Raw genomic sequence first — 12,007 nt, 5'->3', positions numbered from 1 at the left:
CTCCAATAACTTGACTTTGTTGCCCTTAAGCCATTTTGCAAATATACATGGGATCATTGTCCATGTGGAAGACCCATTTGCAACCAAGCTTCAATATATCCACATCATTTTCCCACCTCATGATGCCATCTATTTTGTGAAGTGCACCAGTCCCTTCTGCAGCAAAGCACCCCCACAAAATGATGCTGCCACCCCCCCGTGCTTCACGGTTGGGATGGTGTTCTTCAGCTTGCAAGCCTCCCCCTTTTTCATACAAAAATAACAATGGTCATTATGGCCACAGTTCCATTTTTGTTTCATTAGACCAAAGGACATTTCTCCAAAAACTACGATCTTTATCCCCATGTGCAGTTACAAACCGTAGTCTGGCTTTTAATGGCGATTTTATAGCAGTGGCTTCTTCCTTGCTGAGCGGCCTTTCAGGTTATGTTGATATAGGACTCGTTTAACTATGGATATTGATACTTTGTACCTGTTTCCTCCAGCATCTTCACAAGGTCCTTTGCTGTTGTTCTGGGATTGATTTGCACTTTTCGCACCAAAGTACATTCATCTGGATCAGAACACGTCTCCTTCCTGAGAGGTATGACAGCTGCGTGGTCCCATGGTGTTTATACTTGTGTACTATTGGTTGTACAGATGAATGTGATACAGTCAGGCATTTGGAAATTGCTCCCAAGGATGAACCAGACTTGAGGCCTTGGCTGATTTCTTTTGATTTTCCCATGATGTCAAGCAAAGAGGCACCGAGTTTGAAGGTAGGCCTTGAAATAAATCCACAGGTACACCTCCAATTGATAAAAATTGTGTCAATTAGCCTATCAAAAGCTTCTAAGGCCATGACATCATTTTATGGAATTTTCCAAGCCGTTTGAAGGCACAGTCAACTTAGTGTATGTGAACTTCTGACCCACTGGAATTGTGATAGTGAATTGTAAATGAAATAATCTGTCTGTAAACAATTGTTGGAAAACTTACTTGTGTCATGCACAAAGTAGATATCCTAACCGACTTGCCAAAACTATAGTTTGTTTACGAGAAATTTGTGGAGTGGTTGAAAAACTGAGTTAATGACTCCAACCTAAGTGCATGTAAACTTCGACATCAACTGTATATGCGGTGTATATATATATATATATATTTGAGTTGTGCGCGCGTACCTCCTCTTTGTGTCCGGCAGGGTCCTCTACATACACTAGAACCTCTCCCATTCCAGCACTGATGGTCTCCACTGTGAACACCGCCTTCTTCATCACAACGTTACCTACTGGCTCTATACCTGGAGAGAACGAGAGAGAGCAAGAGGTGAGAGGCTGAGGAAAACATGTAGGTGTGTGTGTGTGAGAGAGACAGGAAAACAGTTGTTAGTGTGTACCTGGTCCGTATGCACGGGCCTTCTTGGGGTTCAGTTTGGGGCGGAGGGGTGCGCCAGGCTTCAGTTTGGACTTGGGGAACTGGGACAGGTATGTCATCACGGAATGTTCATCTACATTAGGGTCAACGATCTCCTCTGGGGTTATCACCTAGGAAACCAGATGGCACACTTTAGACACACACACACAGCAGAGGGTAGCCTGATTTAATGTAGACCTTAACCACTACATCAGACGATCTCAAGCTGCACAAAGCACCCACACGCACACAGAGCCATAGAGACAGAGGAAGAGTTGTTCTGAGAACTGGCCCACTGTGGGAGGAAACACCAACCACAGAGATAACTGACAGCAAGTTACCAAGGTCTGCAGAGCTGCCAACTTCTCACGAAAGCCCTGCCCACATGACAACTCAGCACTGCACACAAATACTAGGCTAACGCCATGAAGCTAACTGTACGCCGTGTCACCTACAGACAGCATCACAGCTCTGTAATGATTATGATGGTAGCATGATTCCACAGAGACCAATGTGACGGTTAGCGTAGCTCGTTTACCTGAGGGATACCCAGCCAGTCATCAGCCTGTTGCATGGCCTCACGGGCATTGTCCACTGGTTTAGTCTGGTCCCACTGGTCCCAATCAGGGCACAGGCCTATAAGAAAACATTTAAAACTTAGAAACACACAACTATAAAAAATAAAAAATAAAAAGAATGCTTACTGGGTCTTTGAAACAAGCCCCTTGTGACTACCCATCTAGCCCCCCTACACTCCGACCTTTAACCCCTGACTTACCCGGAGCACAGCTGTCGACCAGAGCCCCCAGTGCTCTGCCACTCTGCCAGTCTCTGCTGAAGTTGTGGATGGGGATCTCTGGTAGCTTGTTCTGGATCCATCCCAGAAGTCTCTGTTTCGGGGTCTTCTGCTGGCCGTCGCCCCCCTCTTCCTCCTCGTCCCACATGGGCATGGAGATGGAGTAGTGGAGGATCAGTGTCCACACCATGCCAAGGATCAGCTTCAGGTTACCATCCACTATGGCCTTGGAGTCTGGAGGAGAGAACGTAATATATGAATATGCAGATCTAGGATAAGGGAGAGGGTGGGGGTTGGATTAGGATTGGAGTAGTAAAGTTGGATTAGGATTGGAGTAGTAAAGTTGGATTAGGATTGGAGTAGTAAAGTTAGATTAGGATTGGAGTAGTAAAGTTAGATTAGGATTGGAGTAGTAAAGTTAGATTAGGATGAGTAGTAAAGTTAGATTAGGATGAGTAGTAAAGTTAGATTAGGATGAGTAGTAAAGTTAGATTAGGATGAGTAGTAAAGTTAGATTAGGATGAGTAGTAAAGTTAGATTAGGATGAGTAGTAAAGTTAGATTAGGATGAGTAGTAAAGTTAGATTAGGATGAGTAGTAAAGTTAGATTAGGATGAGTAGTAAAGTTAGATTAGGATGAGTAGTAAAGTTAGATTAGGATGAGTAGTAAAGTTAGATTAGGATGAGTAGTAAAGTTAGATTAGGATGAGTAGTAAGTTAGATTAGGATGAGTAGTAAAGTTAGATTAGGATGAGTAGTAAAGTTAGATTAGGATGAGTAGTAAAGTTAGATTAGGATGAGTAGTAAAGTTAGATTAGGATGAGTAGTAAAGTTAGATTAGGATGAGTAGTAAAGTTAGATTAGGATGAGTAGTAAAGTTAGATTAGGATGAGTAGTAAAGTTAGATTAGGATGAGTAGTAAAGTTAGATTAGGATGAGTAGTAAAGTTAGATTAGGATGAGTAGTAAAGTTAGATTAGGATGAGTAGTAAAGTTAGATTAGGATGAGTAGTAAAGTTAGATTAGGATGAGTAGTAAAGTTAGATTAGGATGAGTAGTAAAGTTAGATTAGGATGAGTAGTAAAGTTAGATTAGGATGAGTAGTAAAGTTAGATTAGGATGAGTAGTAAAGTTAGATTAGGATGAGTAGTAAAGTTAGATTAGGATGAGTAGTAAAGTTAGATCAGGATTGGAGTAGTAAAATTGGATCAGGATTAGAGTAGTAAAATTGGATCAGGATTAGAGTAGTAAAATTGGATCAGGATTAGAGTAGTAAAATTGGATCAGGATTAGAGTAGTAAAATTGGATCAGGATTGGAGTAGTAAAATTGGATCAGGATTAGAGTAGTAAAATTGGATCAGGATTAGAGTAGTAAAATTGGATCAGGATTAGAGTAGTAAAATTGGATCAGGATTAGAGTAGTAAAGTTAGATTAGGAGGAGTAGTAAAATTGGATTAGGATTAGAGTAGTAAAATTGGATTAGGATTAGAGTAGTAAAATTGGATTAGGATTGGAGTAGTAAAATTGGATTAGGATTGGAGTAGTAAAATTGGATTAGGATTGGAGTAGTAAAATTGGATTAGGATTGGAGTAGTAAAATTGGAGTAGAGATGTAGAGGGTGGGGGTTGGATTGGTGACTGGGAGATCAGAGATGAGCGCAAGAGTGATGCAACCACAGACCAGTCCACACACGTCTTCACGCACACACAGGATTGGGGTAATTGCTCATCAGGTCCTAAGGGCGGTGTGATAAAAACAAGCCCCCAGGACAGGGAGAAGGCACAGCCTGAGTTCTAACTCGATAAAGATGTGTTGGCGCTCCTCACACGTTGGTGCTTGCTGGAGGAATGCTGAGGCAACACAATCCAGGAGACAAGAATCCTCCTTTTGTTGTGTCGGTGCGTGTCTGACACACCAGAAAACATGAGTGGAATCCTCCTGTAATCCTTTTAGTTCTCATAGGCTTACAATGTTGTTTTGAATATTGCGCAAACAGTCGCTAAGATTATATTTGGTTGTGAATGTTGCAAAATAAAAATGTTGAATTCAGCAATTGTTAGCTAGAATGCTAACGCTCATTGACATGGACTGGAAGCAAAGCTAGCCAAAGAGCCATTTTACTGGTTGAAGTTAATTAATTAAGAAGATTCAAGTACAATGCAGTTGATTTGCTAGTATGACACCAACATTAGATTAAGCAGGACAGTCGTACGAGCCTTACAACCAGAAAGGGTGAAATGCACAAACAAGAAACAAGTACATGGAAAGCATTTCTGCTGGTGGAATATGAGAAATTCTGAATAGCCACCCCCAGTCACTGTCCGTTAGCCCCCCCAGTCACGGTCTGTTAGCTAGCCCCCCAGTCACTGTCCGTTAGCCAGTCCCCCCCAGTCACTGTCCGTTAGCCCCCCCAGTCACGGTCTGTTAGCTAGCCCCCCAGTCACTGTCCGTTAGCCAGTCCCCCCAGTCACTGTCCGTTAGCCCCCCCAGTCACGGTCTGTTAGCTAGCCCCCCAGTCACTGTCCGTTAGCCAGTCCCCCCCAGTCACTCTCCGTTAGCCTAAAGGCTGAGACGATAACAAGACAGTGGTATACAGGCCTAAAGGCTGAGACAATAAGAAGACAGTGATAGAGGCCTAAAGGCTGAGACAATAATAAGACAGTGATATAGAGGCCTAAAGGCTGAGACAATAAGACAGTGATAGAGGCCTAAAGGCTGAGACAATAAGAAGACAGTGATATAGAGGCCTAAAGGCTGAGACAATAAGACACAGTGGCAGAATAAATTCAACCACACCTGTGGTTCATCACAACCAAAGAGCAACCTTGTCTAGTTAAGTCCATAAAGCATGCAACAGATAGATGTCCTACAGCATGGTCAAAGGTAAGGTTTTAAACATTTTCAGACTAACTCTTGATTTACTCCACCAGAGAGTCAAAGGAAACAGGAGCCTCCACTATTCCAGCATCAAATCTCCTCTACTTAGTCTAATACAGTGACAACTAAATGATATCCAAAACTATTATTTAGTCCAAAGCAAGGTAAATATCATGTGGCTATTCATGGTTCTGATTTCGGTGTGCGTGCAGGTAGAATAAACATGTTGACTCACTCTACTTGTAGAGAAAAGTCATCCTCCTCTCTTCATGCTTTAGTTGTTGTCGTCCTAGGCTACCTGGCTAAAATACTTGGTTGCTTAGCTTCATTTCATGGGCAACGATTAGACAGCTAGTTAACATTAGCCTTCCACATATTTAACTTTCATCCTCTAAGGCCAGAGGCACAATGTATGAATTAATGGTTGGATCAGAATCACCGTTATAATCATTGGCCAGTATGGAGAATTAAGTAAAACCACAAGTCCAAATATCTATCTCCATACAACAATTCAATGAAATTTGGCTTTTGATGTGATAGGTGTGAAGCCAAATCACAACTGGCTTCCCTTAACACTTTTGTTTTTAATTGCGCCAGGACCATTCAGTTGAGTGAATGCAGATCGGCTATTATTGTATAACGGAGGTAAAGTAGCAGGGCTACATACAGGGGGTACAGGTACAGAGTCAATGAGCGGGGGACCGGTGTCGAGGTTATTGAGGTAATATATACATGTAGGTAGAGTTATTATGCATAGATAATAACAGAGTAGCAGCAGCGTAGACAGGGGGGCAACGCAGTCTGGGTAGCCATTTGACTAGATGTTCAGGAGTCTTATGGCTTGCGTGTAGAAGCTGTTTAGAAGCCTCTTGGATCTAGACTTGGTGCTCCGGGACCACTTGCAGTAAAGTAGCAGAGAGAACGATCTATGACTAGGGTGGCTGGAGTCTGACAATTTAGGGCCTTCCGACAAAACACCTTGTAAAGAGGTCCTGGATGGCAGGAAGGGCCTTCCGCCAACACGCCTGGTAAAGAAGTCTTGGATGGCAGGAAGCTTGTCCCTGGTCATGCATTGGGCCATACACACTACCTTCTGTAGTGCCTTGCGGTTGGAGGCCGAGCAGTTGCCGTACCAGGCAGTGATGCAACCTGTCAGGATGCTCTCGATGGTGCAGCTGTAAAACCTTTTGAGGATCTGAGGACCCATGCCAAATATTTTCAGTCTCCTGAGGGGGAATGCATTCAGCCTCGAGCAAATTGAAGGAAAATTATGGAACAGATACGAAATATGTTTTTTTGCCAATTCGCCAGTTAGCATTCCCCATTCACCGTCTGTTAGCATTCCCCATTCACCGTCTGTTAGCATTCCCCATTCACCGTCTGTTAGCATTCCCCATTCACCGTCTGTTAGCATTCCCCATTCACCGTCTGTTAGCATTCCCCATTCACCGTCTGTTAGCATTCCCCATTCACCGTCTGTTAGCATTCCCCATTCACCGTCTGTTAGCATTCCCCATTCACCGTCTGTTAGCATTCCCCATTCACTGTCTGTTAGCAAGTTAGCCAAGAGAGGAAGAGAGGCCCAACGCCGTTGAAAAAAAATCTATCCCCCCCACCAGCATGTCGCGTTATTTTGTGTCACCCACAAAGCAAGGAGTTTTGAATTTGATTTTTAAAAATATATATAGTGCTTATTTTCTACATGCTTATTTATCGAATAGAAGTTTTAAAATGCTTAACTTGTTACGAGTGTACTGATATACAGCAATTACGACATCCCGGCAACTTTAAGATTTTTTTTTTTTTTTTTTTTAAACACTATCGGAGTTGTCACGAGATTGCTATGCATATTCATGGCATAAGGCTACCAGTATCTCCCTCCATTGAATACAGGCGGTTGATGGCAACAACCCTCATCGAATTCTCTAAAAAGTATTACAATAATGACCTGTATCCACCAATCCGAAGGAAGGACAGGCGGGAGCTAGGAAGCCCGCCGTGCCACTGTGTGGACAACCGTTCCCATTGTTAGGGTGGAGACCTGTGTATCTTCTTAGTATATCTATAATCTTTGGTTAGCCTCCCCATTCACTGTCTGTTAGCGAGTTATTCAAATTATCCCGAATGGTTGGACATTATAGAAAAACCAAGCGTCGTTTCCATGTGAAAACGTCATGGTATGCATTTTGTGCCATTGTTTGGCCTCCAAAAGTGTGGTTTTGGTGTTTTTGCTAATGTTCTAAAAAGTGTGATAAAAACACAGCCGAGTCATGACTGGGGAGGAGGAAAGGGGTGGGCGGGGTCGCAGTGACCACAGCTCCCAGACAGAACACCCAGAGGAAATGAGACATTCCACACTGGCCTTATCACTGACACACTTGTATAACTAACCATCTGGGGACACAATCTATTCCCATTTCAAATTCCTAATTTTCCCTAACCCCAAACCTAACCTGAAAACAAACTCCTAATTCTAACCTTAAGTCTAGAAATCGCATTTGTCCTTGTGGGGACTAACAAAATGTCCCCAGTTGGTCAAATGCTTGTTCCCGTAGTATTGCGTGTTGTCGGTGTGGGCCTACATGAGTCACAAGCCAAACCTGACTAACTCCGGGGTAACAGTTGGCTTAACTCCTATCCTCTAACACGCAGGCAGCACTACAACAGCTAGCTGCACTTCCTTCTGCACTTTCTGCTTCTTCCACTCCCTCCCTCCCTTGGAAAAGTTCCTTCTTGTTTTTTGCCTTAAAAGGAAAGACCCAAACTGACTGCTATCCGCCCACCCATTCCTCCCCCTCTCCTCTCCACCCATTCCTACCAGGGCTCACATTACAGACGGACGATGGAGGAGAGGAAAGTGGGAAGAATGGGGACGTTTTACAGCTCAAAGAGCCTGGCTCTGATTGGCTGAGAGAGAGTGGTCTGTGCTACATGGCTTCAACCAATAAGATCCTAGCATTGGTCATGAAGTTGGAGCGTTCATTTTGGGTCCCGGTCCATCTCCCCACTAAAACTAGCAGGGTGCTAACAGAATTAGCAGCACTGATTGTGCACCACTCTAAGGGAACGAGCCTGGCTCTGATTGGCTGAGAGAGTGGCCCCGGCACAAAAACAAAGTAATGTGGGCTTCTGGCCTAGCGCATGGGTTAGAGCTGTGTGTCTCACAACCAATGGAAGACAAAGAATGAAAGGACACGTTTCTCAACAAAGCATCATGCTGTATAGTAACAATGGGCTTGTTGGCACAGATTCCTCATGAGCTCCACGAGGCCCCAACTACGTCTAAACCCACCACACAGCTCCAGCAGACACAGGGCTGTTCAACGTTGGTCCTGGACGGCCAAAATAGTTCTGCTTTTCATCCTCTCCTTCCAATCAGGGCCTAATGCAGACCTGGGACACCAGGGGAGTGCAATTAACTATCAGAGCCCTATAGGTTCGAGGAGTTCGCCATGCAAATTTGGTCAACTCTGATTTCACGAAATGTGGCTCACCTTTTAGCCAGGTATATTTCTATGGCAACGAATCCTTCAGAACTAACCTGCTCTGGGGCAGGCTAACTCAGGGATAACTTCATTTATCCTGCATTCAGAACTAACCTGCTCTGGGGCAGGCTAACTCAGGGATAACACCATTTATCCTGAATGAAGTGCTGTGTGTTGAGGACCAATGAAATCACCATACTGTGTGGGTCGACCATTGAAAATGTAAGTTGTCATTGGCGTGTACGCCGAGGAACTTGAAGCTTTCCACCTGGATAGTTTGTAGTCAGCCTTCCAGGACCGAGCTCTGAGCTAGGAGGTTAGATTAAACCTAGGTTCAAACTGAAGACTAGTTGTGTGACCAGCAGCCATCGAGGGTCCAAGGCAGCCATGCCCTGGTCAGAGAGTCCAAGGCAGCCATGCCCTGGTCAGAGGGTCCAAGGCAGCCATGCCCTGAGCAGAGGGTCCAAGGCAGCCATGCCCTGAGCAGAGGGTCCAAGGCAGCCATGCCCTGGTCAGAGGGTCCAAGGCAGCCATGCCCTGAGCAGAGGGTCCAAGGCAGCCATGCCCTGAGCAGAGGGTCCAAGGCAGCCATGCCCTGAGCAGAGGGTCCAAGGCAGCCATGCCCTGAGCAGAGGGTCCAAGGCAGCCATGCCCTGAGCAGAGGGTCCAAGGCAGCCATGCCCTGAGCAGAGGGTCCAAGGCAGCCATGCCCTGAGCAGAGGGTCCAAGGCAGCCATGCCCTGAGCAGAGAGTCCAAGGCAGCCATGCCCTGAGCAGAGAGTCCAAGGCAGCCATGCCCTGAGCAGAGAGTCCAAGGCAGCCATGCCCTGAGCAGAGGGTCCAAGGCAGCCATGCCCTGAGCAGAGGGTCCAAGGCAGCCATGCCCTGAGCAGAGGGTCCAAGGCAGCCATGCCCTGAGCAGAGGGTCCAAGGCAGCCATGCCCTGAGCAGAGGGTCCAAGGCAGCCATGCCCTGAGCAGAGGGTCCAAGGCAGCCATGCCCTGGTCAGAGGGTCCAAGGCAGCCATGCCCTGGTCAGAGGGTCCAAGGCAGCCATGCCCTGGTCAGAGGGTCCAAGGCAGCCATGCCCTGGTCAGAGGGTCCAAGGCAGCCATGCCCTGGTCAGAGGGTCCAAGGCAGCCATGCCCTGGTCAGAGGGTCCAAGGCAGCCATGCCCTGGTCAGAGGGTCCAAGGCAGCCATGCCCTGGTCAGAGGGTCCAAGGCAGCCATGCCCTGGTCAGAGGGTCCAAGGCAGCCATGCCCTGGTCAGAGGGTCCAAGGCAGCCATGCCCTGGTCAGAGGGTCCAAGGCAGCCATGCCCTGGTCAGAGGGTCCAAGGCAGCTACTCATGACCTTCAAGGCTGATCTGCAGACATTTAAACTGGTGATGGAGAGAACATTTAAACTAAACTGAAAACAGATTAAGATTAATTCCGTTAAGAACAAACTCTTATTTACAATGACAGCCTACACCGGCCAAACCCGGACGACGATGGGCCAATTATGCACATCCCTATGGGACTCCCAATCACAGCCGGTTGTGATACAGTCTGGATTCGAACCAGGATGTCTGTAGTGACGCCTCCTGCACTGGATGCAGAGCCTTAGACCACTGTGCCACTCGGGAGCCCGAACACTAATTGACCAAAATGTCAGACAGCTTACAAAAAAAAACAAGTCAAACGTTTCTCAACTGATTACTCATGCCAACAGTACGGTGGCCATGCCCACAGACAGGAAGTTATGATAAAATGAGCAGAAAACAGGAAGAGCTCAATTTAATCCATTACAGAATGCTCCTCTGCTAGTGATTGGGGGGATATTTAATTTCAGGCATGTTTGACAATATATCGTGTTGACAACGTCGCAAGACTATTTTTGCGTTAGTTGGCCGTATCTACACCAAAAGTCCAGTCTTATTTTAAATAGGGAGCCAAATTTCAGCACTTATTTCCATGACTGACCAAAACGTGTCGTTTTCTCCTCATGGCTCTTGTCCCTCTGCAGCAGACATATGGTGAGCAATAGGCTTGGAACATCAAATGGCTATACATAAAACTGAGAATGGCAATACATATCGCCACCTAAATTCAGTACCATCTGTATTGTGAGGTCCCTGGTAATGCCCAGCCCTACTCCCCTCTGCCAGAACATCCACAAGGCTTGAGAGTGAGAGAGAGAGAGTCTCCATAGAACATCCAAACAGAACCGATGGAGCGCAGCGTGGTTGTCACAAAAGGGGCAGCTCCTTGTAGTGCGCTCTGCCATTCGCCGTACTCCCGTGCCAAGTGAATACTAACGTGCCGTATCGTCCCTTCCGTCGCCATGGGGGAAGTGTTGTGTAGGCGAGGAGGTTTGCTTGGTTCCCTGATCTACTCTATATGCTATACATCCGACTAGCCCATTTTGCAATAATAAGAAAATAGAATCTCAGCGACTGTTTCAACACCCCCAAAAAAACACTAGTGATTATAGGCTGCTGGTAAAACACGATGACTTATGTTTAGCTGATATGAGAGAATACATTGACGCAGCAAAGTGGGATAACATTGTAGGTTAAAGTAGAAAGATAATCAGATTTAAATAAAAGAAAATGCCCTGGTGAGTATTTCACATGGCGATGTAGAACGCGAATCAAATTCAAAATCACTTAAACTTCGTGATTGCCAAGCTAAAGCAACCTATTTTGCATTGATCCCCCATGTATTTAGTTTTGAAGTGATACCGTTACTCTAGGCTTAACAGATCGTCATGGAAAGGAAAACCTGGCTAAAACTAATGATTTTATTTTTAGCTGATATGGGAATACTTTGAAGCAGCATAATCAAGTCAGTATAATGTTGTAGGTTACACTGGTAAGTAGAACAATATTTGTCAGGGCATTTTATTTAAATGATGAATCAGATTCTATCACATGGGAGATGTGGGAAGCTAAAAAGGTGTTAAGACAAGACTTCTTTCACACTAAATGAGAAGACAAAGCCTTTGATGAATTCTTAGGTTTGTGTTTAGAAGTCATAACTAGTGATGAGGCTATTGTGAATGGTAGAACCTACTGAGGCTATTGTGAATGGTAGAACCTACTGAGGCTATTGTGAATGGTAGAACCTACTGAGGCTATTGTGAATGGTAGAACCTACTGAGGCTATTGTGAATGGTAGAACCTACTGAGGCTATTGTGAATGGTAGAACCTACTGAGGCTATTGTGAATGGTAGAACCTACTGAGGCTATTGTGAATGGTAGAACCTACTGAGGCTATTGTGAATGGTAGAACCTACTGAGGCTATTGTGAATGGTAGAACCTACTGAGGCTATTGTGAATGGTAGAACCTACTGAGGCTATTGTGAATGGTAGAACCTACTGAGGCTATTGTGAATGGTAGAACCTACTGAGGCTATTGTGAATGGTAGAACCTACTGAGGCTATTGTGAATGGTAGAACCTTACTGAGGCT

The 12,007-nt window shown here is 45.3% G+C and overlaps 1 protein-coding gene across 2 annotated transcripts in view; it reads right to left on the bottom strand.

The window, feature by feature from the left end:
* Nucleotides 1–12,007, bottom strand: part of flna (filamin A, alpha (actin binding protein 280)) — a 94,658-nt gene that overhangs the window by 58,993 nt on the left and 23,658 nt on the right. For both annotated transcript variants that reach the window (XM_052481203.1, XM_052481202.1), the window contains exons 3-6: nt 2,171–2,422; nt 1,931–2,028; nt 1,376–1,523; nt 1,161–1,279 (exon numbers count right to left, since the gene is read on the bottom strand). In XM_052481203.1, the coding sequence (XP_052337163.1) occupies nt 1,161–1,279; nt 1,376–1,523; nt 1,931–2,028; nt 2,171–2,422 (617 nt within the window). The remainder of the gene's footprint in view (nt 1–1,160; nt 1,280–1,375; nt 1,524–1,930; nt 2,029–2,170; nt 2,423–12,007) is intronic.

Source organism: Oncorhynchus keta, chromosome 27 (genome assembly GCF_023373465.1).
Source record: "Oncorhynchus keta strain PuntledgeMale-10-30-2019 chromosome 27, Oket_V2, whole genome shotgun sequence".
Classification (NCBI taxonomy): Eukaryota; Metazoa; Chordata; class Actinopteri; order Salmoniformes; family Salmonidae; genus Oncorhynchus; species Oncorhynchus keta.
Note: the sequence above shows the minus strand (reverse complement) of the source record. Positions and strands in the feature narration are given on the sequence as shown.